This window comes from Balaenoptera ricei, chromosome 10, assembly GCF_028023285.1.
Source record: "Balaenoptera ricei isolate mBalRic1 chromosome 10, mBalRic1.hap2, whole genome shotgun sequence".
In the NCBI taxonomy this organism is placed as follows: domain Eukaryota; kingdom Metazoa; phylum Chordata; class Mammalia; order Artiodactyla; family Balaenopteridae; genus Balaenoptera; species Balaenoptera ricei.
The window spans coordinates 106,508,673-106,536,306 of NC_082648.1; the positions used below are offsets into that span (position 1 = coordinate 106,508,673).

The 27,634-nt window shown below is 57.1% G+C and overlaps 1 protein-coding gene across 4 annotated transcripts; it reads right to left on the minus strand.

The window, feature by feature from the left end:
• Nucleotides 1-3,692: 3,692 nt before the first annotated feature.
• Nucleotides 3,693-26,465, minus strand: IL17REL (interleukin 17 receptor E like). 4 transcript variants are annotated; one of them, XM_059934907.1, is made up of 16 exons: nucleotides 26,294-26,465; nucleotides 22,518-22,545; nucleotides 9,895-10,044; nucleotides 9,615-9,724; nucleotides 9,226-9,340; nucleotides 8,933-8,977; nucleotides 8,539-8,675; nucleotides 8,338-8,409; nucleotides 8,197-8,251; nucleotides 7,495-7,658; nucleotides 7,383-7,427; nucleotides 7,028-7,085; nucleotides 6,689-6,855; nucleotides 6,428-6,508; nucleotides 6,187-6,244; nucleotides 3,693-4,025 (listed from the first exon to the last, which is right to left on the minus strand). In XM_059934907.1, exons 1-16 carry the CDS (start codon nucleotides 26,393-26,395, stop codon nucleotides 3,706-3,708), a joined length of 1,707 nt encoding a protein of 568 aa, XP_059790890.1. In that variant the 5' UTR covers nucleotides 26,396-26,465; the 3' UTR covers nucleotides 3,693-3,705. The 4 variants fall into 4 exon arrangements, with proteins under 4 accessions (XP_059790890.1, XP_059790887.1, XP_059790886.1 ...); XM_059934904.1 differs by lacking the exons at nucleotides 22,518-22,545; nucleotides 26,294-26,465 and having other exon boundaries at nucleotides 6,698-6,855; nucleotides 9,895-10,038; XM_059934903.1 differs by lacking the exons at nucleotides 22,518-22,545; nucleotides 26,294-26,465 and having other exon boundaries at nucleotides 3,932-4,883; nucleotides 6,187-6,239; nucleotides 6,698-7,085; nucleotides 9,895-10,038.
• Nucleotides 26,466-27,634: the final 1,169 nt, after the last annotated feature.

Here is a 27,634-nt window from a genome sequence, read left to right on the forward strand (position 1 = left end):
TATGATTTAAAAGGCAAATGCACGAAACAATAGTCATAAATCTATGTTAATGGACACACAATAGATGAAGATGAATCTGTGACAACAACAGGGGAGGAATGTCAATGTGTAGGAGCAGAGTGTATACTACTGAAACCAAATTGGTATTATTCAGACTAGGTTTTTGTAAGTTTAAGATTTTAATTGTAACTCCCAAGGAAACCAGTAAGAAAATACTGGGGAAAAAATACAGAAAAGGAAAGAAGAAGGACATCAAAATAGTACACCACAAAAAATCAGCTGAATACCCAAAAAGGCAGTAATAGAAGAACTGAGGAACAAAAACCATATAAGACATAAGAAAACAAATAGCTATGGTAGAAGTAAATCCTTTCTTTTCAATATTCACTTTATTATTTTTTTAAATATTTATTTATTTATTTGGGCTGTGCCGGGTCTTAGTTGCGACACGCAGGATCTCCGTTGTGGTATGCGAACTCTTAGTTGCGGCATGCATGTGGGATCTAGTTCCCCCACCAGGGATCGAACCCAGGCCCCCTACGTTAGGAGCGAGGAGTCTTACCCACTGGACCACGAGGGAAGTCCCTCAGTATTCACTTTAAATGTAAATGGAGGGCTTCCCTGGTGGTGCAGTCATTAAGGATCTGCCTGCCAATGCAGGGCACACGGATTCGAGCACTGGTCCGGGATGATCCCACATGCCGCGGATCAACTAAGCCCGTGCGCCACAACTACTGAGCCTGCGCTCTAGAGCCCACGACCCACAGCTACTGAAGCCCGTGCGCCACAACTACTGAAGCCCGCGTGCCTAGAGCCCATGATCCACAACCACAGAAGCCACCGCAATGAGAAGTCCGTGCACCACAACGAAGAGTAGCCCCCACTCATGGCAACTAGAGAAAGCCCGCGTGCAGCAACAAAGACCCAACGCAGCCAAAAATGAATAAATAAATAAATAAATAAATAAAATATATATTTTAAAAACTTTAAATGGGTTAAACTCTCCAAATAAAAGACAGAGATTGGCAAAGATGATCCATCTTCGTACACACGCTGTGCACAGGAAACTCACTTTACATACAAAGACACAAAGAGGTTGAAAGTAAAAGGGTGGAATAAGACATTCCATGCAAATAGGAATCAAAGAAAGTTGGGGTGGCTATGTTATTATCACACAAAATAGGCTTGAGGACAGTTATTTTCCTTGAGATCATGTATGGAATGGGTTGTACCTGCCTGGGTCATATAAAGGGTGAGATTTCTGTCTTTGCAATCTCTTAATGCTCATCCAATAATAAAACTGTTTCATCCCTTTCTACCCTTGTGGAAGGACTCACTGGGTTTTGGGGTTTTTTAAAATAAATTTATTTATTTTATTTATTTATTTTTGGCTGCAATGGGTCTTTGTTGCTGTGTGCGGGCTTTCTCTAGTTGCGGTGAGCGGGGGCTACTCTTCGTTGCGGTGCGTGGGCTTCTCATTGCGGTGGCTTCTCTTGTTGCGGAGCAGGGGCTCTAGGCGCACGGGCTTCAGTAGTTGTGGCACGCGGGCTCAGTAGTTGTGGCTCGCGGGCTCTAGAGCACAGGCTCAGTAGTTGTGGCGCATGGGCTTAGGTGCTCCGCGGCATGTGGGATCTTCCCGGACCAGGGCTTGAACCCGTGTCCCCTGCATTGGCAGGCAGATTCCTAACCACTGCACCACCAGGGAAGCCCGACTCACTGGGGTTTAATTGTTTGTCCACCAACTCCATCTCCTTCCTGTCTTGGCGTGAGACCCAGTCTGCCACTCTGCCCCCAAGACCATGTCCTTCCCTTTAACCTGCTCCAATTTTTCTTTCTGAATAAGCCTTTTATGTCCTAGATAATTTACTCTTTTTTTTTTTTTTTTTTAATGTTTATGCCTCTCTTCTCTGCCTTGGGCAGGGATCTGTGTCTGTTTTGTTCACTGAGGGAGTGATACCCAGAAGGCACTACAGAAGCACTGGTGAACAGAGGCAGCTCAAACTTACCACGTGCAAACGCCAGCTCCCGCTGCTACATTTCCATCCCAGCCCATGGAGCCCCACCCTCGACACTGAGGAACGTTGGTGTATTTGACTCGTACCCCCGTATCCAAGCCAGGGCACCCCATGGCCCCACCTGCCTGCCACACCCCCTCACCCGTCCATCCTGTTAGAACCAGACTCACACGTTGCCAGGACCACACTCCTCTAAACGACACCCCCTTCCACACTTCCTATTTGCTTTCCTGGCCTCCTTCTTCTCGCACTGGCACTGGGCACCCCATTATAAGCTACATGTTCAGCTGCTTGTGGTCTGTCTTCCCCATGCAAAGGTCAGCTCCAGGTAGGGTGACCGATGGCCCTGTTTGCCTGGGGTTTAGGGCTGAAAATCCTGACCGGAGAAGCCCCGCAGTTCAGTGCAGACCCAGGCATTGTCCCCAGCTCCGGGGCCAGTGCCGTTTGTTATTAGTGCTGGGGCAGAGTGGCACCCAGTGGGTGCTCAGAACCTGCTAAGGAATGAATGAGCTACACAGATGTCCAAAGGCTCATCCCAGTTAAGCTGTGAGCCCTGGCAGGGGTGACCCTAGTCATCCCTCATCCGGGGCCTGAGTGCATCAGCACGTTTCTCCTGGGCAGGGGTGGGGATGGGGTTTCCTGCTTGGCGGGGGTGGGGGGGGCCAGTCTTGCTTGGTCCATGGCCAAGGCAGTGGGCCTGCTGGGCCATGGGGCTCTGGGTGTGGTTCCAGATCCTGATGTGGAGGCGGGATGTAAGGTCCAGCTCAGAACCGGGTGCTGAGTGCCACCACCACTTGGTGGCAGCACACACTGGACAGCGGGGCAGCTGGGACCAGAGCGTGTCCCTCCCCTCCCCATCCCCTGTAGTCCTGCACATCCTTAGTCCTGGAGAGGAGCACGGCCGTTGCCTCTGTGTGGGCCTCTGTTTCCGCCATCTGGGGTGGCCAGGGCTGCTGAGAAGTCTTGGGGGAACCTGCATCTGGTCAGTTCCCCGCAAGCCCCGCCAGCAAGTCTGCCATCCCACCTCCAGGCGGGCAAGGATTCCTGGGGTGGCCCTGGGTCCTGGCCGGGGTCCCTGTGCATGGACCAGGGGACCCCTGGATGGTCCAGGCATGGGAAGCAGGAATTTGTGGCACGGGGAGAGGGGGCCTCAGCCAGAGCTGGGACCTTGGTCCCCCACCTTCCCGTGTGCCTTGATGGGGAGGAGACACCTGGGGCAGACAGGGGTCTCCAGAGGACCGCCAGGAGTACTCGCATGAGCCCAAAGCCCCAGCCCGTGGGCGGGGGACCGGGCCTGGCTGGGGTAGGGGAGTGGGAGCCTGGGGTTCGAGGGGTGGTGCAGCCCCTGCCAATCATCAGGGGGCGGGCCTGCGGGCTGAGTGGGCGCGGGGCGGCCCTGACCCACCCGTGGGCGCCACTCTCCCCGCACTCACGGGGGCGGCCGTGGGGCTGTTGGCGTTCCTAGCCTGGGGATGTCCTCCGATACAGGCGGGGCTGTACGTGGTGGAGGGTGGCAGGGTCCACCCGTGTCCGTGGCTCCACCCTCGTCCCAGCTGCAGTCATGACCTCCATCCCGTTTTAGGAGGTTTACCCAGGCCCGTGGCCCTCCCACCCCCACCCTAAGGGCCACCTTGCCCTGCAGACCCCACCTCTGTCCTCAAGGAAAGAGGCGAGCCAGGTGGACAAGTGTTTACTGAGCGAGGGGCCATGCTGGCTTTGCCCGCCCCCCCAGTCGGCTGGGGGCAGCAGGCCCCGTTGAGGGAGGGATGAGGAGAAGGCCCGGTGGCCTGTGTCCGGCTGGAGGAGGGACAGCCCAGCCAGGGCCTGGGGGTAGGGACGCATTTGCAGACGCAGCGCAGCTGACATCCAGGGCGGGGCCTGGATGCACCGTGGTCTCGTGGAGGTGACTCCAGACACAGCTCGGAAGGCGTGGCCCGGTGGTCCTTGTGAGCCGGCAGGAAGGTCCTGGGAGGGCAGACCCAGCCGGCCAACTGCTGGGTGACCCCTGGCCTGGGACACGGAAGTGACGCTGCAGGGCCAAGGGTCCCCCTGTGGTCCTTGAGCACAGATGGCACATAGTGGCCCTCAGGGAGTGTGACCGTCTGAGAATGGCTCGTCCTGGCACGTGGCCCCTAAGGCCGATGGAAGCGGCCAGCCCTCCCTGGACTGGCCTCGCAGGGGGCCTGGGGAGTGGAAGGTGGTCTGAGCTCTGCGGGGCGCTGGTGCAGGGTGGTGTTCGGGCCGTGGGCGCCCTCGAGCTCTTAGCGGAGTCTTTGAAGGGTCGAGGGGGAGCTGTGTGAGGGAGCCTGGGGGGCCAGTGAAGGCCCAGCCTGGGCAGCAGGGGGCCACCCGGTATGTGGAGCTCAGCCATTGTGGGTGTGTCCTGGCCCCCGGACCTGGCCAACTACAGAAGGGGTGTGGGCACACTCTGCACTCCAGAGAACCTCGTCCTCAGGACCAGGGATGCAGGCCGTGGCCCCCGGCTGTCCAGAGGGAGCCGGGACCACGCTGCGACGGGGCAGGTGAGGGGCTGGGCCATCCGGGGAAGGGCGCATCCCACCCAGCCGTTCTCTTGGCCCCCACTCAGGGGGTTCAGAGGGGCTGAAGGTCCTTCAACCGGAAGCCCCGGCATGGCCCAAGGGCCCCTGGCAGCCGCAGGCCTCTGGAGAGCTGAGGCACATGTGTGCCACGGTTTGGGGCCAGGTGAGACCCGCCCCACCGCCTGCTCTGAGGCCTAGCCTTCACAGTCAGAGGCTTGGCGTGCCCAGGCGTGAGCTGCCCCCTCACCACATCCCAGCAATCAGGCCCTGGCACTTGCTTCTTCTTGGTGAGACACCTGGTCTCAGGCTGCTGTCCCCTGGGTGGCAGCTGGGGAGACAGGAGTGGGGGCTGGCTCAGGTGGCCCAGTGCCACCCTTGTCTGGGGGCACACCCGCCCCCAGCCCAGCCCAGCCCTGACTGTGCGGTGGAAGGAAGGAGAGGGATCCGAGACCCCAGTCGCTCAGGGCGCACTGCCCAGTCCAGCCGAGCCCGTGCCCGTGCAGCAGGCAAGTGTCCCGTCTCCGGGGGAGTCCGCCCAGACCCCAAGGGCAGTGTGCCCCCCAGGAGGGCAGTGTGCCCCCCAGGTGCCCACCACTTGAGCTGGGCCCAGTCACTCTCACTGCTCCCTGGGGCTCTGGGACTCGCCCAGCACAACACTGGGGCTCCAGCCGTGGCCCCAGGCCAGCCACCGGGCCACCTGGCTGGCAGGTATTAGAGCCCCAGTCCAGACACGAGGCCCCTAGGGGTGACCGTCGCCCCTTTGACCTGTGCTCTGCTGGAGGTGACCTTTGCTGGGGAATGGGACCCAGACTTGGCTGAGAAGCTCTGCTGGGGCAGGGAGTGGGGGGCAGTCGGGGGGTACAGGTGTGAGGAGCCTCCGCAGGTCCCAGGGCAAGGCGGGCATGACTGGGGCTGCCCTGGAATGGCTGTGACTCAGCTGAGTTCAGAGGCCGTTCAAGACCTGCCCAGCTGCCCATCTGTGGAAAGGGCTGCGAGAGCCCTGGGCGCCGGAATGCTCCCCCCGCGACCAGGGGGTCCGCCCTCCACAGCTACCAGGAGAGGCTCTGTGCTTGCAGGTGGCTGTGCCCGCCCCTCACTCACCCTGCGCTGGTGTCACCCCTCCCGCCTTCCCCCCCCACCTTCCCCCCCCACCCCCCCACCCCCGCCTCCGGCAGGAGCCACCCTGCTGGGCCACACCCAGGCCCTGCGGGGTTAGGCTTAGCTCTGTCTCCTGCCGGGCCTGAGGGCCCAGGAGTCTGGACCTCGGTGGCTGGCTGGGCGAAGGGTGGGCTGGGGACATCGAGCTCCTGCACAGTGGGAACCAGAGCCCTGATTGGGGTCGGCGCACTCAGGGAGGAGGGCGCAGCACACCTGACACCGCGGGACCCGGCTGGGCGCTTGGAGGCCCTGGGGGGGGCCTTGACTGCCCAAGTCAGGGCGGGGCCGGGCTGGCCTGGCCTGACTCCGAGGCGGGTGGCCCCTCTGTCCCCCGCCAAGCCCCAGTGCGCCCACTCCGACATGGGAGACGGGGCTGCCAGGGGCCAGTCTGGGGTCCAGCCCTGGGCCTCTTGCAGCCCCCGAGGGCCTGTCCTCCCCGCCCCCTCTGGCTGAGGCCTGGCCCCGGCGCTCACCGCACTGGAGGTCGCACAGCTGCTGGGGGGCGGAGAACTGGACGTCGGTCCTCCTGCCCTGCAGGCCGGGGGTCGGGGGCAGCGAGAGCGGGTCAGCACAGCCTGCAGCAGCTCCCTGCACCCGCCCGCATTCCCCAGAGGCACCGGCTGGAGGGACTGCGTGGCTGGAGGGGCCCCCGGGGCAGGCCAGGGCCCCCCTGAGGTCTGGGAGTGGAGGAGGTGGCAGGACAGCACCACCCACCTGGATGCAGGTGCCGGGTGCACAGGCCTGGTCCCCGGGAATGTCCACAAAGGCCACTGCAGGGTCCTCTGCGGGGTCGCCCTGGGCGGGAGCGGGGTAGGTCACGGGCAGCGGGGGTGCAGACCAGGCTCCTCTGCGTCCCTGCGGAGCCCTCGAGCCAGCCCTCTCAGCACCCTCCCCGCCAGGACTGGCTTGGGGACTGCGGGGAAGTGAAGGGGTCAGCACCGCCCCCCCAGGTCCCCAAGACGGTGCCCACCACACCCAGCTCACCGCAGGGGTGGGGGTGGCCTGGAGCACTCGGCGGCACGCGGGGGGCCACGTCTTCCCTCGGTGACACAGGCACACCTGGAAGCGGGCAGGGCTGGGCGAGAAGAAGGCCACCCGGAGGTGGCCCGGAGCGGGTGCCAGCTGGACGGTCATCTTCCAGGCTGCGGGGGGCAGGGGTGAGGCCCAGCACGCCACCCCACAAGTGACCAGCACCCTGTCGTCTTGCCCCCCGGACCAAGAGGCATTTACACAAGCAAAGAAAAGGGCCTTCTTTGCTGCGGCCACCCTGCGAAGGCCCCAGCCGGCCTCCCTCCCGCCCCGCGGAGGGCTCACCTGGGAAGCGCGGCTGCTCAAAAGGGCACCTCACCGGGAAGCCCAGGCTCGTGGAGAACTGCAGGGAGGCCGAGGGATGGGGTGTGGCCGTGTGTGCAGGGACGGGGGGCCCGGGACAGGCGGGCCTCCTTCGTGGCCCTCTGGGACCGGTTACACTACCCCCGCCCCGCCCCCGTCGGACCAGGAGGGGTTCAGAGGGGCCACTGAGTAGCTGGGCCCCAGGGCTGGGCAAGGCACAGGGGGACATGTGGCTGCGGGCCCCTTGCCCCAATGCCCGGGGCCCCTCCCCTGGCTCCTCGGCCCCCTCCCCAAGCCCTGGTAGTGCACGAGGCGGGCTGCGGACCGGCCCACTCACCTTCAGGCAGAGCTGGGGCTGGGTGTCCACAAGAGGGTACTGCACCTGAGGGGCGCTCACGTCAGGGCCCTGGCCGCCCACCCCCGCCCCATCCCTGCTGGGGGGCACTCACCCTGCTGTGTGCGGGCCGGCCGGAGTGCTCCAGCTCCAGGCACTGGGGCCCTGGCCCTGGGCGCCAGCACAGACTCACACGGCCACTCATGGGACAGGCAGGCTCCCAACTCAGCGCCCGGCTCCCCGGGTGGTAGCGGACGGCGTCCCACAGGGTCTCCGTGTCTGCAGGGACCCTCCCCCAGGGCTGGCGTCAGCTGGCGCTACCCCAGCTGCCAATGGGCCACGGGACTGAGCACCTGCTAGAGTAACCATCGGGCTGGGTCCAGGACTCAGGTGCCTTCTCTCAGGGTCTCTGGGCCCTGGCCCGAGTCTGTGTGTGTGTGCTGTGTCGCTGAGCAGAGCCAAGAGCACCCCGCACCCCTCCGGGAGCCCCTCCCGGCAGCCTTGGCTCTTCCAGGTGGCCTGGCTGTGACACGTGCGTGCTTGTGCACCGGCTGACACGCGCTCTCGTGCACGCTCACGTCCACGCACAGGCTCTGCCACCTTGGACGGCTTGCCTGGAACACACTTTTGGCTGCCTGCTGTCCGAAGCAGGCTCAAGGGCTGAGGCTGGGCCTGCCCCCCGTCTCACCCCCCCTCGAGTCAGCCATCCCAGCTGGACAGGCCAGCCCCTACCCTGCTGGGCACCTCTGACCCGCCCATCTCCCACCCTTCTCTCCTCGCTTCCCCCTCCTTTCCCCTGGCACCATAGGGCACTTGCCATCTTTGAAGGGGCAGGTCTGGATCCGCACGGCGTCAGGCGTCGCAGGCCAGCCCTGCGGGAAGGACTGGGGTCAGCGCAGGGTCTGCCCATCCTTTTGTCCACTCCCAGCTGGGCTGTCAAGGCCACATCCTTACTGACCTCAAGGCACAGGCACGACAACTCTTGCTTGTAGGGCAGAGAGACCCTCTGGGAGACCCTGTTCGCTGTCACCTGCAGGGGAGTGAAGGCACCGTGGGCGGGCGGCAAGGGAGGACCAGAGGTGTGGGCGGGGCATGGGCGGGGCCTGGGCCAGCATGGGCGGGGTTGGGGCCAGGGGGCGGGGCCGGGGCTGGGGCTCACTCGCACCGGGGCGCCCACGTCCTCGCAGGTGAACCACTTGAGGCAGAGCCGCACGTAGTAGTCGGGGCCCCCTGACTCTGGCACCTGTACCAGAACGACCTTGCGGCTGCGGTCCACCCAGTAGGAGAGCTTCCCAGCTGTAGGAGGGCAGCAGGTGAGGTCACGCTGGGGCCAGAGGTCACCAGGCACAGGACTTCACCTGTGCTGACAGCCTCCAAGTGGTGACCCCTGCCAGACCCAGGCATTTTGGGAGTCGCCCACCTGAGGACCCATCATGATTTCCCGAGTGGGGAGGGCAGAAGATCCCAGTGGGAGGCCCGTGGGTGCCTGCCACCACCTGAGAGTCTTCCCAGGAGCGATGGGGCCCAGGTCCCACCTGGGGAGGGGGCCTCACCAAAGCAGTCGGGCACGTTCCTCGCCACGTCCTCGTCTGCGCAGTCTGCGAATGACAGAGGCAGCGTTGGGCCCAGCCCGCTCTGCACCAGGGGCTGCCCCCGACCTGGGCCTCTGCCCGTGTGGTTTCCAGGAGGCCTTCCTCTCCAGGGAAACGGAGACGGAGACGCTGAATTAAGCCAAATGCACGTGCTGGGAGCTGACCAGCGTGGGGCCCTGCCCCCTGCCCTGGGTGAGTCCCGCCCTGAATCAGCCCCTGGAAGCTGGACGGCAGCTGTGCCCATGCTGGCCCACCTTCCACATGGTACCGCTGGCCCAGCTGGACCCCGCAGAAGTGGGGGACAGTCCTCAGGGTGACGTAGAGGCTCTGGGCCACGCTCACCTCAAAGCAGTCAAAGTGCACCTGGAGCTGCGTAGGGACGGGTGTGAGCTGGTGGAGCTGGGGCCTCTGTCCGCCCACCCCTGGCCAGGCCAGTTCCACCCCGCACAGTTGGAACCCAGGGTCTGGGGCAGAGGAGGAGGGGCCCCCATTCCTTGGGCCTTGGGTGGCAGAGCCCCAGGACGGGCTTTGGATCAGGTGGCCAAGAGGGGAGGGCAGCCGGGAGCAGGCCAGGGGACAGGTGCAGCTGCCCGGCACCGGCTTGGGGCTGGACCCGCAAGTCCGGGTCAGACCCTGGTCTCACCTGCTGCCCCACCTGCAGCCGGCGGGAGGCCCTGGGGACCCGCACGCTCTGGCACTGTGTCTCCTGGGTGTCCAGGCTCATGGAGCAGGCCTCCAGGCCCCGCAGGCCCTCTGGGTGGAGGGAGGGGCCGGCAGGGCTGTCAGACCCCTTCCCTCCCCTCCTCTGTGAAGGGCACTTAGCAGGGTCTCCCTGGCCCACCCCACCCCCAGGTTGTCATGGGGATTAAAGGAGCCCTGAGCCCACCACCCCACTTCCGGGGTGTCACCGCCGTCACAGTCACCGCGCAGTGTGAGAGAGGCATTGACGCGCAGGAGCAGGGAGCAGCCGTCGGGGGGGGCACACTTCATGGCGGTGGAGAGGGTCAGGGCCTCCAGGACGGACCCGGACATGGACGTGGGGGGCTCCCGGCAGAAGCTGTTAAAAATGTTTCCTGGGGAGGGGAGAAGGAGGGTGAGTACCACGGTTCCCAGGGCCTGGATAAGGCTCTTTGGGTGGTTGGGTGGGGGTGGGGGAGGGGGGCTCTGGGGCTGCACAGTCGGGGGGAGGGTCCTCCCTACTTGCCCCAGGGCAGTCAGGGAACCAGGCCCCCGGTGAGTGGTGGGCCACCCTGAGCCACGCTCAGAGATGGCCGCTGGGCGCCAGGAGTGGGCCCCCGCCTGACCAGCAAGGGGGCAGAGGAGCCCCCCTCGGCAAGCTGGCAGGCCCCACGGACAACAAAGATGGGCGACAGCAAAGGTCTGCTGGGGGCACGTGGGGCCTGACCTCAAGGGCACTGCCGCCTAAGGCCCTGACCGCAGGCAGGCGGCTGCACTGGCCCAGCTGGGCCTGGCCCCGACGACCTCGGTCAGGGCACCGGAAACTGCGGCCGGACCAAGTGCTGTGCAGGGAGCTGGGCTCTCACGTTCAGGCGCTGGGGCTGAGCAGTATTTTCGGCCTTGGCTCCGCCAGATTTGCAGGCGGGGAGGGGGGTTGGTTCCACGGGAGCCACCACACCCCAGGGGGGCCGCGCCCCATGGACTTGGCAGCCCCGGTTCTCTGCTGCACTCAGGACCGTGGCGTTCACGCCTGGTGACGTGTCAGACTGGGGAGTAACCCCGGGCGGGACAGTGCGCCCAGGAAGGGGAGGTGTGTGCTCAGGGGTGCCTCCAGGGGGCCCGGGCCCCAGGCAAACGCGGGGAGCATATCAGGAAGACCAGCTCCTTGGGCTGACAGTCAAGGGGAAGTAAAGGACAAAAACGCCAGGAGGAGAGGGGACACGGGTGGGACCAGGTGGAACTGTTGAATGCACGTGATGGGGGGGAAGCAGAGGCCGAGGGCGCACCAAAGGCTTCCTCGCTGCAGAGAAAGTGGAGCAGGAATGAGGGATCCACGGCGGCTGACCACCGAGACCTTGGAGAAGGAGGCACAGAGGCACCGCGGCTGAGACACAGTCGGACGTGCTGGCCCGTCGCTCAGCAGAGCCCCGACTGGACCGTATCAGAAACAACTCAAAGAGGCAGCAGGAACTATGAGGCCTGAAATGTTCCTGGGAAAGAAACCCAGCGCTGTGGATCCCGCTGTGGCCAAGATGGAGTCACAGGGATCAGATTTTCCCTCAAGCCTGAAGCAGCCTGGAAACCAGACGAAATACAGTCTCAAGACACTGGACGTGAGGAAGCACAGGACAGCGATGCCTGAGGGATGGGGACAAACCGGGGAGCCCAACGAGTGCCCTGCTGTCCTGAGAGCGCGTCCAGGCGGTGGCAGAGGGAGGGGATATTTGGGACCCCTGGCACCCTCCCAAAGTGGAGAAATGGGGCAGACGGAAGTGGCCAGAGCTTGCAGGATGAGCACAGGAGGAGGGGTGGTGCAGAGGGAGCAGGGGAATGAGTGTTCGGCAGAGCCCGGATGAGCTCATGGATGTGAGGAGCTGCAGGCAGAGAAGAAGCCCAGGGGGTTTGCGGGGACAGCGTCCCGTCCGCACCCGGGGCCAGGACCATCCCCATTCCCAGCGAGACTGGGGGCTTCGTGATTCACGGGGCCCCGGGTACCCTGTATGCAAGAGTCTTGCTTCTGCAGGAGAATAACTAGCCTTAGACGGAGCACTGCTCTGGCCTTGCCTAACAAGTCTTGAAAGAAAGACCCCCAAAAGGTTAACCTGTTTCTAAGCAACTTAACTGTATTCCAGAAAAGGCTCAAGAATATTTGTAAGGATAAAAGTATATATCCGGCACACAACAGGTAAAAATCACCATGTCTACCATATAATAGAAAATTACAAGCCATGCAAAGAATCAGGAAAACATAACCCAGAATGAGGAGAAAAATCAAATAAAACTGACAGAGATATTAGAATTAGTAGACAAGAACATTAAAACAGTTATTATAACTGTATTCCACATGTTCAAGAAGTTAATTGTAGACATGAAAGATATTAAAAAAAAAAACCCCAAATCCAACTTCTAGGGATGAAGACTACAGTGTCTGAGATGAAAAATACAACAGCCGGTTTAATAACAGATTAGCCATTGGAAAAAAACCACTGGAGAACTGGACATAGCAACAGAAAACATCCAAAAGTAGGTGGAGAGGGATTGTGGTGATGGTGAAGGTGTGTTGATGATGATGGTGATGATGATAATGATAATAATGATGGTGATGATGGTGATGATGGTGGTGATGGTGGTGATGATGATGATGATGATGATGATGGTGGTGGTGATGATGATGGTGATGGTGATGGTGATGATGGTGGTGATGATGGTGATGATGGTGATGATGATGGTGATGGTGATGATGGTGATGATGGTGATGGTGGTGATGGTGGTGATGATGGTGGTGATGGTGATGATGGTGGTGGTGGTGATGGTGATGGTGATGATGGTGATGATGGTGGTGGTGGTGATGATGATGGTGATGGTGATGATGATGGTGATGATGGTGATGATGGTGGTGGTGGTGATGATGATGATGGTGATGATGAGGTGATAATGATGATGGTAACAGTGATGATGATGGTGATGATAATGAGAATGATGGTGGTGGTGATGGTGATGGTGAAGGTGGTGGTGACAATGGTGAGGAAATAATAGAACAGAGCATTGGGGAGCTGTAGGACAACTTCAAGTGACCTAATGTATGTGTAGTTAGGGTCCCAGAGGGAATGGGGAAATGAAAAAAACTTGAAAAAATGATAGAAAATTTTCAAACTTGGTGAGAACTATAAACTCACAGATCCAAGAAGCCTGATGAATGATAAGAAATATGAAGAAATTACAAGGCACACCAGGATCAGTTTGCTCAAAGCCTGTGGTAAAGAGAAAACTGTAAAAGCCACCGGAGGAAAAAAGACATGTGATGTACAGAGGAACCAAGGTAAGGAAGGTGCAGAATTCTTTTTGGGAGCAATGCAAGTGAGAAGATGATGGGGACAAAGACCTTCCAGGACTGAGAAACAAACCCCACCAGCCTAGCATCGTATCCCTGCCCACATATGCATGACTGATTCTCAGCAAACATGCTGGGAACTCAGCGGGAAAAGGGTAGTCTTTTCAGCAAATGGTGCTGGATCAACTGGGTGTCCCCAGGCAAAACAATGTGCTTCAGTCCACACCTTTCACCACATACAAAGTTCACCTAAAATGGACTGTCAACCTCAATGTAAAACCTAAAACTATTAAAAGAAAACACATTTTTATTCAATAAAAATCTCTGTGACCTTAGGTAAGGCAAAAAATTCTTAGATACAACACTGAAACCGTGACCCATAAGAGAAAAAAATGAATAAATTGGATTTCATCAAACTTTAAAACTTCTGCTCTTTGAAAGACCCTGGTAAGGAGTGAAAAGACAAGTCAGAGATTGGGGGGAAATATTTGCAAATCATGCACCTGCTAAGGAACTTGTGTTCAGAATCTATAAAGAGCTTTCCAAATTCAATTATAAGGAAACCAACAACACAATATAAAATGGGTGCCTGCCTGTCTTCAACGCAGGAGGGGTAGACTGGGGGAGGGGGCCGCAGGCTTCCACCATCCTCCCCCCAGACTGATGGAGATTTAAAAAATAATAAAACCAGCGAGTAGTGGGTCTGCCTTTTTTTATCAACATGTGCTGGCAGTTCTAAACAGCATTGGTGATAAAATCTTCCCTGTTGGTGGGAGATCTAAATTATGGCCTGCCCCCGGCCTGGCCCCCAACTGCATCCTTCGCCCACTGTCATCTTGGAGCTGATGTACCTAAGGTGTGGGGTCAGATGGATGACTCAGAGGGGGACAACACCCCAGGGCAGTGGCTGGAATCGGAGGAGAGGCCACCTGCAGGAGGCAGCTGAGTCCCTGTCTGGCCACAGGGGTTCGTGGTCAAGCCCGGTGGGTTAGTCACGTACGTGGGGGCTGAGGAGGACTGCGTCCCCAAGCCTGATGCTTCCTTGCTCTGAAGGTCACCCTTAGAACCTGGTGTGCAGCCTTCTCAAGAGAAGCGATTGTGCTTTAGAATTCTCTCTCCATCTAAGCTGTCCTTCATGTGTGTGAAAACTTCCTCCTCTATGCAGAAAATGAGAAGTCTGAAACTTTTGACCTTTTCTGGAAAAAAACAAAGACCTATTCCAGCCAAGCAAGGAAAGGATTAAAGCCAGAAAAAAAAAAAAGGTAGAGCCATAGAAGAGCATGGTGACCATGGTAAATGATGAAATACATAGTTAAGTGTAACGGATGCAAAGGAGAAGTCGCTTGTTGTAAATAAATGAATAAAAATAAGAACGGGCTCTTGTCCCAAATTAAGCTCACAAAATAGGAGAGAGTGTATAGAAGAAAGTGAGGCAGGGGACTTCCCTGGCGGTCCAGTGGTTAGGGCTCCGCGCTTCCACTGCAGGGGCTGGGGTTCAATCCCTGGGGAACTAAGATCCTGCAAGCCGTGCAGCGTGGCCCAAAAAAAAAAAAAAAAAAAAAGTGAGGCAGAAACACTAAATTATTTGTGGTTCAAAATGGGGAAAATAATTCATTGTTACTGTGTGGAAAGAATTGTGAACCCAAAACTCATCATAAATACTTATGGAGAAGTAAATATATCTGGTCTTATTTAAAGATTTAGAACTATCACAGAGCCTTCCTAAAAGAAGACCTGACAACTGTATTTTAAAAAGGAGAAATATGAACTCAAAAAGAAGAAGTGGGTTACGAAAGGAACAGTGAACACAGGAATGGGTAGAACACGGTGGTGAATTTAAATTCGTGTTGGGAGGGCAGCAGGAGAAAGGACTCCTGTCTGTTTAAAAACAATTTGGGAGTTCCATTTCCCACCCTACGGTAGCCTGCGCTGTTTGGACCAATTCTACTGAAAACAACTAACAATGCTGGAGAAAAAAACATACATGTAAAAAAACTTCTTAAAAACCTGTGAAAGCTGATAAAGAATCAGGATCATCACTATAAAACCTGAGGAAGGGCGGAGGGACGCAGAGCACAGGAAGCCGCGTTCCTGGGCGTCTCCCAGCCTGGACTCTGAAGGCTCCAAGTGTGCGGCCGGGACCAGGGGATCCCAGGGCTGCCCCGTCACGGTGAGGGGAATCAGGAGAAACCTGCCCCCTCCCCGAATCCTGGGGCATGGTGGGAGGGCGGGGGCAGTGGAGCTTCCTGAAGAACCCACAGACTCCGTGGGCCTGGGTGCTGGGTCCCAGCCCTGGTCTGCACCCCCAGGAAGATCCAAGAAACTTCAATCTATGACTTAGTTAGAAATGGTCCTGATAGTCACATGTCACTCCTGGGTGCCACTCAGAAACAAAGGGGAACCTGGTCTGGGGGAAGGCGCCTACATCCTAGGCTGTGGGGAAGGCATCATTTCTCAGGGGCATGGAGCAGACATTTTTTTTTTTTTTGGCCACACCCCGTGGCTTGTGAGATTTTAGTTCCCCAACCAGGGATCGAACCCGGGCTCTCGTCAGTGAAAGCACGAAGCCCTAACCACTGGACCGCCGGGGAATTCCCTGGAGCAGACATATTCAGAGATAAACAAACTTGCTGGGGAAACAAAGCACCAAGAGAAAGAACCAGCAGAGACGTGCCATGGATGGGTCCACGGAGTGCTACAACAGGTCGGACACAGACTGCAGACCAACCTGCTAAAAGGACAAGCTTGAAAATATGTGCAGGGGAAAAAAACTATGAAGAGGGACCTAGCACATTTGAAAGAAACAAATAGAATTTCTAGAAACAAAACCCACAGAAACAGACATTAAAAATGTAATACATGGTTTGGAGAGCAGGTTGGACATCACTGAAGAGAGAATTAGTGGGAGAACGATCACAGTGAATGATACAGAAGTCAGCAAAGAGACAAACGATGGAAAACGCAGAAGGGAGACTGAGAAATAGGAAGACGTGAAATGCCTGAGGTGTGTCCATCAAGTTTCCAGAAGGAAAGGAGAGGATGGGGCAGAGGCAATATCTGAGATGATGGTTAAATTTTCTAAGGCTTACACAAAAGTAAAAGTATAAGCTGACCCCACTTACAAATATAGCTGCAAAATCCTAAATAAAATTTTAGCAAATTGATTTAATAATATATTAAACATGACCAGATAGGAGTTGTTTTAGGACTGCAGGTGTGGTCAACATCAGACAATCTATCACCTCATTAAAAAGATTAAAGGAGGAAAATTGTATGAGTATCTTTATAGACACAGAAAATTTTCATAAAATACAACACCTACTCATGACGAAAGAATGTTTATCAAACTAGGAAAAGAAAGACACTTCCTTGTCTAGATGGAGGGCATCTCCTCCAAACGCCCAATAAACCTAATACTTAATGGTATGTTTTTGGGAATCATTGCTATTTAATATCAGGACTAAGACAATGGTTCCCCATTCAACATTGTCCTGGAGATTTGAGCCACTTCCACAAGGACAAAAACAAACGTAGGTTATAAACTGTTATTATTTGCAGAGTATGTGATTATCTATATACAAAAACTTAAGATACTCAGTGGGAAATCTACTAGAAATAACAAAGAAAGTATAACAAATGTGTGGATACAAGATTAATATACAAAACTAGCATTGCTTTCCACCAACAAACACCAACTAGAAAATGTAATAAAATAAGAAAACCATTCATGGATCCTTCAACCTCTGAAGGGCATAAATAAATACTTTGAGGAAGACCTAACTTCCTCAAAGATGGAAAGCATACCATGTTCATGGTTGGAAGACTCACCTCTGATAAGATGTCATTTCTGACTCAAATTGGTCAATAAATTCAATGTAATTCCAAGCAAAACGTGTGATATTGTGATTTATATTAAGAAAAATATATTTGGTCTTGGTCCCCATTTCTGGTACAGAGCTCCTAAAGCTCTTGGAATTTCCTAAATGATGAGTGATAAAGGTGTCTTTTGTTATCTATAACAAACTTGTTTCAACCACACCTAGTTTGTTAATGAGGTGATTTTTAGAAGCACCTAAGGATGGGGGCTGGTTGCCAGGGGAACCAACCATGGGATTAGAGGGTTGGAACTTTCAGTCCCACCCCCCAGACCTCTGGGGAGGGGAGAGGGGCTGGAGGTTGAGTTCAATCACCAATGGCCAATGATTTAATCAATCGTGCCTATGTAATGAAACCTGCATAAAAACCCAAACGGACGGGTTCGGAGAGCTCCTGGGTTGATGAACACGGGGAAATGACAAGTCAGAGCGCATGGACACTCCTCATCCTTCCCCATGCCTCGTCCTGGGCGTCTCCTCCATCTGGCTCTTCCTGACTTATATCCTTTGATAATAAACTGGTAATCTAGTAGGTAAAATGTTTCTCTGGGTTCTGTGAGCCGCTCAAGCAAATTAACTGAACCTGAGGAGCAGGTGGCGGGAGTCTCCAATTTATAGCCAGTCACTCAGAAGTACTGGTGACACCTGGAGTTTTGACTGGCACCCGAAGTGGGGGTGTCTTGTGGGACTGAGCCCTTCACCTGTGGGGACTGAGGCTCTCTCCAGGTAGATGGTGTCAGAGCTGAGTTAATTGCTTGGTGGTGTTGAAAAATACACACACCGGAAAATGCCTGCTGAAATTTTCAGGAAACTTACAATCAAAAATTCTGGTTGAAGATTTAAAGAGTTCAGTGTCGAGCCTCTGGCGGGACTAGACCTGGTGTTGAATGCCTTCGTGTCCTGTCTGGACCTTGGCCATGTTTAATGCCAGCTGTCACGGACGTTCAATTCACTGGGAGATGCAAAATGGTGATATGATAATTCTATTGTTTTGCTTCCATTTATTAGCTGGAGTAATTGTTCCAAGGGAGCATTTGTAGAAGAAGGCACGATCAAGGCTTGATTCCTTCCCTTTATTTACCCAATCTTCAAGATGAGTTGGTTCCCTGTCATCCACAGAGACGAACAATTCTTTTTTTTTTTTTTTCTTTAAACAATATCGCTAAGAATGCATGGGTTTAAGTATGGGCTGCAATTCATTGCAGTGCTTATTCTTTTTCGAAGCTCAAACGATATCCTCTTGGCTAGTGGGAGCTCCTTCTGGCCTCCGTGTACTGCAGACTTGTCACCACCGTCTTTGAGAGTTTCTTCCATCTGGAATGACAAGATGTCCCAGGCTCTTTTTGTACATTTTCTGCCCCAGACTGGAAATCAGTCGCTTCTCTCCGAAGCCCTGCCTGGTTTATTTTGGTGAAAAATGGTATTTCAAGGCCACAGCACTAGGGAGGCTCAGGACTATGAGTTGGTCATTGTTTCTAGGATTTTTCTGTGGGCAGAGCTGCAACGTATTTAAAGCAATACCTCATGAGGTCATACTTAGGTTACCAATTCAGAGTAAAGGTTTTACAGCACCTTTTCTACATGACATCTGCATCTCCTTTCTTCCGTGCTTGATTCTCAAGAACACAGGAGAGGATAGAATGAAAATATGTCCTAACTGTCATTTGCTGTACTGCACACGCCATACACAAGTCTGGGTCACAGCACGAACCATCGGGGTGACTGGAAACAGCAGAAACGTGCCTTTGCATAGACTTTTCTCAGTCTCTCCCCATTTTTACAGCTGTTCCCTGTCTCCACCATCAGTGTACAGCTGTGAATACTACACTGTCTCCTTTTCCACAGGCAGTCTCAGTTTTGCAAATAGCCCTGTATTAAATTCTCACCCGTTTCTGATCTGACCCTCCTGTAGTCTGGCTGCCTGAGGCTTGTTCCCCCGAGAGTCCCCAGGAGGGGACATGGGACAATAGTCCGTGAGTCCCTGCCTGTTGTACCTTTATACCTGAAGGTCAGTTTTCTTTTATGGAAACATATTTGACGTATAACATTGTGTAAATCGAAGGAGTACAACATATTGATTTGATGCATTTATATGTTGTAATAATTGTCATTGTAGCAAAGGCACCCCATCAAGTTACATAATTATCGTTTCTTCTTTTGTGGAATAATTAAAATCTAGCCTCTTAGCAAGTTTGGTGATTATAATACAGTATTGTGTCTCTATGCACCATAGCTGCATTATAGTTTTGCTGTCCATTTTCTTCTAGCGTTAAAATGTCGCTCTTTGAAAAGTCTGATATACTTTTCTTTCCATTATAAATTGTAAAGCTCTTTTTGCCGAGAGGCCCAAAGATTTTTCTCTTTTTCTTTAAAATCCAGCCATTTTACTAGAATAAGTTTTGATGTGGTATCCAGGACTGATATTCTCGGGTTCATGGTTTGCCTTTTCAATATCTACTGTCAAGAAAAAAAATGTTTGTTCTCCTTGAACTGTAGTTTTTAGTGTTTGTTCTGCTGCTTTGGTTTTCTTTAGGGTCTCATATCATCTGCCTTCTGGACATTCTTTGCCTATCTGTAACATTTACCATTATTCACACATCATTTTATCTCTTTTTACATTTCTTTTTGATTTTTTTCCTTTCAAATTTTACTTGTATTCTTTTTTTAAGTTGAAATATAGTTGATTTACAATGTTGTGTTAATTTCTTCTGAATAGCAAAGTGATTCAGTTATACGTATAGATACATTCTTTTTTAAAAATATTCTTTTCCGTTATGATTTATCACAGAATGTTGAATAGTTCCCTGTGCTATACAGTAGGACATTGCTTTTTGATTTTTAAAAAAATCTCCTTTTCACCTGCTATTTCTCTCAAGGCATTTAATATTGGGTCTATTCACTACTTCCAACGCAGTCTTCATTTATACAATGATTTTCTCCTTTATTTCTAGTCACCTCATTTCCGAACATTTCTAATTTTGTTCATATCGCTCTTTAACGTCTTGTATCATTTTCTTGAATATTCTAAGCCATTTTGAAATGAAATGTTACACTTGTGGGTTTTCAGGATGCTCTTCTGGTGCACTTCCTTTGCCTGTCGGCACATTATTCTATTCCTTATTTTCTTTTTCATTATCATAACTTGTCTGGAACTTGCCCTTGACAGTCTCCCGTTGCCCACATTTACGCGGATTCAGTTTCCCAGAGCTCTTAGCAGACTTGGTTCTGCTTTCCTGACTGCAGAGAGCTCCCTCTGCTGTCACTTTTGGGTACTGTTTAAAAATAGGGTGGATCGCTGTTCAGTTTCTTAGCTCTTTCCTGCTTGCCTTCGTCTACCTGAAGCTGCTCTTTTCTTGCCTCTGTTGTGCTTGATGCCACTCCGAGCTTCTCCGTGCAGGGCCGTCTCCCAAGGGGTCCTGCACCCACCTGCCGCAGTGGTGGGCGGCCCCTCACGGGGTCGTGTGCTTCCCAGCGATTCTCACCGTCTGTGGGGTTCAGACACCCCTCCACCCCCTGCTGCACAGACCCCGCTGATTCTCCTGCCTGGGGCTCTGGTGCTCATCTCTGGGGTCTGGGAGCATGGACCCCACTTGTGTTTTACATCCTCCTTGCTCTTGGGTCTGAGGATTCAGGGAAGCTACAACCACACCATCATCTCCCAGGACAATTTAGGAAAGAAAGGAACCAGAGGGGCTTGCCCTACCAGAAATCAGTATCTAGCTGAGCTCCATATGGACTCAGACAGTGTGACCCTGCTCAGGGATAGGGGTGGGTCAGGGAACCGTGCACACAGCGTGGAAATCTGACGGGGTGGGGGGCGTCCAGTACGTGGCGCGGCCACAGCCGGATTTCCAGGTAGCAAAAGATCACAGTTGGGTTCCTACCTCACACAATACACAGAGATACATTCTAGATGAATCAAAGACCTAAATCTGAAAAACAAAATTTTAATATAGAAATATAGGAAATACAGGGAGAAAATCTCCCTGACCTCAGGATTGGGAAGGCTTTCTTAAAAGATCCCCCCAAATCCACAAAATCCATGAAGGGGGTGGCTTGTAAACATGGTTGCATCAAAACTGAAACCTGTGACTCACGCCATGAGGTTGAGACTGAGAAAGTGGAAGGACTCTCTGTGACGCGGGGTGACCACCTACCTCCACACGGTGGCCCAGGGCATGCTGGTCCAGGGCGGGTCAGGCACAGCAGGAGACCACACGGGTCTCAGCGTCGTCAGAGACACACGGACTGAGACGGGAGTGGGGTTGGGGAAGCTGTGGCCTCACGAAATCCCTCCCCCATAACTGCCAGAACACACAGATGGCACAAAGCCAGAGAACGGCCCCCGCAGCAGGCAAAGCACACGGGCACAGGCCAGAGCACCACCCCAGATGCCGTGGTGTATCCTTGCCTGGCGACCCCGCTCCCCAGAAGCCCTGCTGGTGGGATGACTCAGCCTCGGAATTCTTGACAAGCCCCCTCTTCCCCGAGTCCGGAGAGAAGGAGGCCGGGTGGGTGTCCTGTATTGTCCTGTATTGTCACCGCTCCGACTGGCATGCGGGGGAAGGAGGGGGAGGGACGAGACTGTGGAGGCCCCAGGGCTCCCCAGAAGCCGAGGGCCCCTCCCCACACCTCTCCCCGGCCCCCAGGACCCGCCTGCCGAGTTCCCCGTCTCCCCAGCCAGGCCCGGGGCCGTCCTGACACCCAGCCCTCTCACACAGCTCCGTGGGGGAAACACCATGGATCTGCGGTCAAAAGAGAGTGAGAAGGGAGCCTGAGTAACCGGGGGTCTGTAGGGAGCTGCCGAAGTGTGACCAGGACGGAAAGCATGTCACAGACGGAGTGTAGGAAAAATTAAAATAAGGATGGAGGAGAGGAAAGACATGGAAGAAAGGAGGGGAAAACAGGGGGTATTGCCTGGGGTGGGGGCGTGTCCCCGGCTCGGGGGTCAGCAGCCTGTGTCATAATCTCACTCCTTAACCTTGCAGGGGTCCTCGAGGAAATAACACCTCTTGAGGTGAAGAAACATTTAAAGTGTAACCATTTCTTTAGTTTTTCCTATTAAAGTCAAGTCAAATTAAATAAAATACTTAGTTTACATGGCATAAGGTAATTTCACCTTTATAAAATATTTGTTATCTGTTTATCCCACGAACAGTATATTTGCCTACAAAAATGTCTAGAATAATGTTTTCCTAATGTAAACAATATTTATTTCTATATGGGGGCTTTGGAGCTAGATTTATTTGAACTTTCCTCCGTACATATTTTGCATCTCTTATGTCCCTTTTAATGAAATATAAAATGTCTGCAAAGACAGTAAAGCTATTTTTAAAATGGGATATCGTTTTACAATGGGAAAAAATGAAAAAGTGTGATAAGAGAAATTTATTGCAAAGCAATAAACTCCATTAAAACAGGAACGCACGATTCCCACATCCAGCAAGCCCACAACTGGGCTTGACGGGGCCCTTGCCCTCCTGCACCAGGCGGTGGGCAGGGAAGGCGGGCGGCGCTCTGCTAGGTGAGGGGCGGTGGCAGCGGCGGCAGCTCTTCCTGCACAGGAGGGAGACTGGCTGCCAGGCGGACCTGACTCCCGGGAGGGCAGGGTGACCGAGGACCAGCAGGGCAGCGAGTCCCCCGCGGCCTGAGATGTACTCACGGTTTATGCGGCTCTTGCAGGTGAAGCCCTGGGGACAGAACAATGAGAGGGGGTGAGAGGTCAGCCTGGCCACCTCTTGTCCCCCGCCCCAGTGTGACCTGGACCCCGTGGACCTTCAGGCCCCCCACCCCGTGACCGCACCGACTTCCCATGCTGGCATCCGAAGCTCCCCCAGCCCCCTTGTGCCCGTGCTGGGTGCGTGCTGGGCTTCAGGTAGAAAAGAAAATGGGCAAAGATCCCGGCCTTGGAGGAGCCGACACTCTGAGCCGGGGGAGCCGCACGACGTCAGAAAATGACATTTAATGTCAGCTGTTGAAAAGTGTGTGGGAAGATAACCGAGGGGTCAGGAGAGTGGGAGCTGTGACTCCGCCGGGGGTGGCCTCGCTGGGTCTGGCCTGGGGACCTCGGGGAAGGGCAGGGATCAGCCCATGCACACTGCCTCTCCCGCTGGACTGACAGCTTCCCGCGGGGTCGGGACCAGGGACCAGGGACCAGGCTCAGGCAGGGTCGGTGGGGAAGACGCCGAGGCCGTGCCCGTGGACCCCACTTTGGTGGGTGGGCCGAGGGGCTCCACGCTAAGCTTGGGAGGATGGGGTCGGCAAGCAGGGTTCTGGGAGCCCGGGAACGGGCACCCGAAGCGGCGGAATACAAGTCAGGAGGGTCGCTGCCCTGGGCCCGAGCTCCGCCGCAGTGGGGCCCTCTGGGGGCTCCCAGGGAGCTCCGACAGCTGGGGGCTGGAGGTAGAGACCCTGCCGGTACAAGTGGGGAGGTGGAGGGGCGAAGGGGGTCTGCTCCTGTGCCTTGGGTTTGCAGGGCAGGCACTATGGTGGGTCCAGCTCCAGCTCCACCCCCCTTTCTAAATAGCCTTTTCATTTTGGAATAATTTTAGATGTATAGAAAAGTTGCAAAGGTAGCACTGAGGTTTACCCAGTGACGCCCGATGTTAATATCTCGGGTAAGTGGGTGTCACTCTTGGGCGAGCCCCAGACTCCGGGATTCGCCTGTTTCCACCCAGGTGCCTTTTCCGCTCCAGCCTTTTAACTGTCACCCCGCGTCCACCCTGTCTTCTGACCACGACATCTCCCCGAGACGCCGACTCGCCCCCTTAGGCCTCCAGCCGCACAAACCCCACAGAGGGGACCCTGCGGCCCTGCCCACGGCCCTCAGGGGTGAGGAGCCTGACTCCGGGGCTGGCCCAGGGTGGCAGGAGGGCTCTGCTGGACTAAGGGGCTGCACCCACCTGGGTGCCGCACCCAGAAGGTGACTGGGCAGGTGGGCAGAGGGCAGGGCAGCCCGGTGCAGCGGGCCCAGGAGCCAGTGGAGAGAGCGGGGCAGACCCAGCAAGGCAGGGCAGCAGCTGGGCCTGGGCCGCAGCCCTGAGTGGACAAGGGGGGCAGCGGCTTGGGCCCTGGCCCACCCTCACTCCCTGACACAGCCCCAGATGCTTGGAGCCACCCGCTGGCATCCTCCGTCCTGTGGCCCGAGCCCGTCCCCCTCCCAAGCTGGTAGGGGCTGGAGGGCAGCTGCGTCCTGGCCCTGGGTCACTGCCCGCCCACTGGGGACCTCCTGCTGCCCCTGTGCCTGAGGACCACGCAGCTGTGGCCCCTGGGTTTCCAGTGGAGCGGGGGTGGGCACGGTCTGGTAGCTGGCCCTTCAGTGCCCGCAACCCCTCTCCCGCATTGGGGACCAGCGGGGGCGAAGGTCGAGGTCAGAGAGTACCTGTGGACTCCGGTGCCCAGGGACCCTGGCATCTTGGGAGCTGGGGGTGGGGACCCGGCAGAGGCTGGCCTGGTACCCTGGGGCCCTTTGTGGGGCGCGGCCGGGAGGGAGAAGTGGTGGCCTCCCTCCCCCTCCCTGCCTCTGGGGTTTTCCGTCGGGCTTCTTGGGGCTTCCCAGGGGGGCAGGCGTGGGGGGGTCTGTGGGGAGGGACCCGAGGGTGGGGTCTGGGCCCTGACCCTGCGGCTCCACTGGGTGCGGAGGGCGGGGACCCGCATGCTGCAGGAGGGGCCCCGGCCACCCCACTCTGACCTGAGGCACCCTGCGGTCCTCTGCTCCTGTCCGCCCCACCCTCTGCCCCGACTGAGGACCTGCCAAGGCCCGGAACAGCCCTCCTGGGGGAGGATGGGGTGCAGCGGTCTCCATGCAGGTGCGGGGGGCGCCAGCCGTGCCAGCGGTCCTCTGGCTTCGCCCCACGGAGGCAGCCTCACCCGCCGCCCTGGGTCTCTTGAGCCCCTCCCGTTCAGACCCCTCCTCCCGAGCTGTGACTCTCCCTTTCCGACCCCCTCCCTCAGCTGCCAGCAGCCCCCCGGGCCTCGCGGGCTCTCCGTCGTCCCCTTCTCCTCCGCCCCTCCTTCCGTAATCCCACGGGTGCCACAGTGGCTGGAGCTCCATGGCCAAGTCCAAAGTGGGGCCCAGGCCTGGCCCTCCCCGTGGGGGGCAGCGGCGGGGTGGGGGGACCCTCCCTCCCTGCCTCCCTCCCCTGGCCTGGCCCTCCTCCTTCTGCCCGGGATCCCTCCTCCTCCTCGCAGCCCTCCCCACATCCGGGCCCATCTCAACATGGGGCCGTCCCATCCCACACCCAGCTGCACCAACGCCAGTTCTCATGTCTGACGGGCTTCTCAAATCCCATATTTCAAAAACGAGTTTCCTCCCTGAACCCTTGCCCCCCTGACCGCATCACAGGAAACATCTCCTCCACCGGCCCAGGGGCTACAGTCACACTTTAAGGTCCATCTTGGATTTCTCCTTCCCTCAAGGTCAAGGGTCCCCTGCCCTGCCAGCTCCACCTCCAAAGTACACCCCAAAGTGGCCCCGTCCCGTTCTCCATCTCCGTGGGGAGGGTCCAGGCCACCACCCCCTCCCACCTGGGCCCAGCTGTTTCCTCTGCACCCACCGGCTCCCACCAGGAGCCAGACGGACCTCCCCCACCTCCATGGGTCCCTGCACCTCGGATCTGAGCCCAGCCTGACCCCCGGCCACCCAAGCCCGCTCTGTCTATCCGTGAGCTCCCTGGAACCTCTGCTGGACGCACTCGCAGGCCTCGCGGAGCTGCCTTTCCTCCTGACTGGGAACCGGGTGTCCCCAAGTGTCCCCCGGGGGGCCCGGCCACTGCCCCCGAGAGGCCTACGAGCCCGCACGCCAGGCTGCCCTCTGTTCAGCAGTCACCACCACCTACTCTTGCTTTATGTGCGTCTCCCCAGGTCCCTCCTGTGCCCACACTTGGAGGGGTGCACATAACGGGTGCACCCCAGCCCCGGTCCCAGCGGCCCGGCCCGCCAGTCTCGCACTGGGGGACCTCCCGGGACGCGGGCACACTCTGCGGGCAGGTGCTGCCAGACGGGACGTCTCCCAGGGACAGTGAAAGTTCTGGGACACCACCACTTCTGAGCCGCGTCCTGGCCCCGCGGCTCCTTCCCACCCAGGATTAGCTTGGTGTCCACGGCATTTCCTTAGCGGAGCGTCCACACAAGCCCGGACGCCGCCCTGGATGATAAATCGGGGTCTGTGAACGCAGGAGGGGCTCTCGGGCTGCCCCCCCACCACGTGGCTCCTCGGAGAGGGACAGGTCACAGGTGCATCAGCGCCCCTGCCCCTCAGGCTCCCGGCAAACGTTTCCCAGAGCGGCGCTGCGGGGTCAGGCCACCACCCCGTGGGGATCCCAGGCCCCCGCCACCGACCGCCCCGGGCCGGCTTCCCTGGCCTGTGCTGGGGTGGGGCCGGCTAGTGCCCACCGAGGGGAACCAGGGCAAGAGGAGAGCCTGGGGGGCAGGGCTCACCTGGGAACAGGAGAGGCCACATTCCGCGACCCTGGGGACGGCCAGGCTCTGGTAAGCGCTCCAGGTCAGGGAGAGGAGGGCGAGGGCTCGCCCAGCCAGCATCTGGACGCGGGGAGTGACGGCCGGGCAAGGGCTAGCAGGATGCCTCGCCCTCCTGGCCGCAGCTCAGCCCCAGAGACAAGCAGGAGAGAGTCCGGAGTGAGTTCGCCCCCTGCGGCAGGTGCCGCCCCTCCCAGTGGGCAGGGCACAGCCCACAGCTTCCGCCTGCAGAGGCTCACGCTGCGGCCCGGCAGTTTCCAGGCTGCCAAAGAACTCCTGCAACTCTGAGGCTCTGGGGTCTCAGGGAACCGGGTTCCCCTGGGGCTGGCTGCGGGAGCAGGGCTGGCTGCGGGCCTGTGGGATCAGGGAGCCGCCCTGCCTCCCCCACGGCTCCCGGGTGTCCCCCTGTCTCTCAGGCCCCCGTCCTGCGGTTGGGGGATGGAAGGTGGTCAGTGGCCCTGGTTGTCGAGCTCAGCGGGGCTGGCACAGGGGTGGGAGCCATCCCAGGCGCCTGCCCCCCAGGGCCGATGGCGCCAGCCCCAACTCCCGCAAGCCTGGGGACACCCCGAGTGCCCCCGTCACTCGCCTGTATGTGAGAGGCTGCCCCCCCCCCCTTTGCTGAGCCCTTGCCTAGACATCCCTCACCCCAGAGGGCAGTGCCCCGTGGCCTGTAACTCTGGGCCTGGCTTCTGCTGGGGGCGGAGGTCCGTTCTGCTCCTTCTCCCGTTCGGATCTTCCTGGGCAGGGGAGACGTCTCCGGGCAGCGGCTCCCAGCACCCTGTCCAGCCCCAGAAGCCAAGGTGTGGCTCTGGGGCCCTTTGGTGTCCTGTGTCCAGCCCTGCTCCTGCACCCGCTGGGCAGGTGTAAGCGCCTCCGGCCTGGGAGGGCACTGTCCCATGAAGGGGGCATGGAAAAGGGTGTATGGCTGGAGAGCTCGGGGACGCCCCCGCCCCCGTTGTGCTGGCCCTGGGGGCCGGGGCTGTGCTTGAAAACACAACAGGGCACCCCAAGTGTGGAGAGGAGCTGACCCGGAGTGGCACCGTCCCCAGGCTGGCACCCTGGGCAGGCGGGTCCCTGGGGCGGCCCCAGTACAGACACAGCTGCTCTGGCTGCCGGCCCGTCTCTCGCACCCTTGTCTGACCCAAGTGCTCCGTGAAGTGGGCTCAGGCCCGAGACAGGAACGAACTTGGGAAACATCTGATGGAGCTTCAGCCCCAGAGGATGGGACCCACAGGCAGACAGCACCCAAGACCATGGGCCCCGCCCTCCTGCCCACTCCCCCCCACAAGCCCAGGCTCCAGA

Bases quoted from the DNA above. Each gene is read 5' to 3' on its own strand.
- IL17REL (XM_059934907.1), bottom strand. From the start codon at position 26,395: ATGCTGGCTGGGCGAGCCCTCGCCCTCCTCTCCCTGACCTGGAGCGCT. The intron at 8,252-8,337 runs GTCAGTAAGGAT...TCCTTCCCGCAG, and splicing joins TGTCGTGCCTGTGCCTTGAG to GGCTGGCCTGCGACGCCTGA. The intron at 4,026-6,186 runs GTGAGCGCCGGG...TCCGTGTCCCAG, and splicing joins GCTGTGCGACCTCCAGTGCG to GCCAGGGGTCACCCAGCAGT.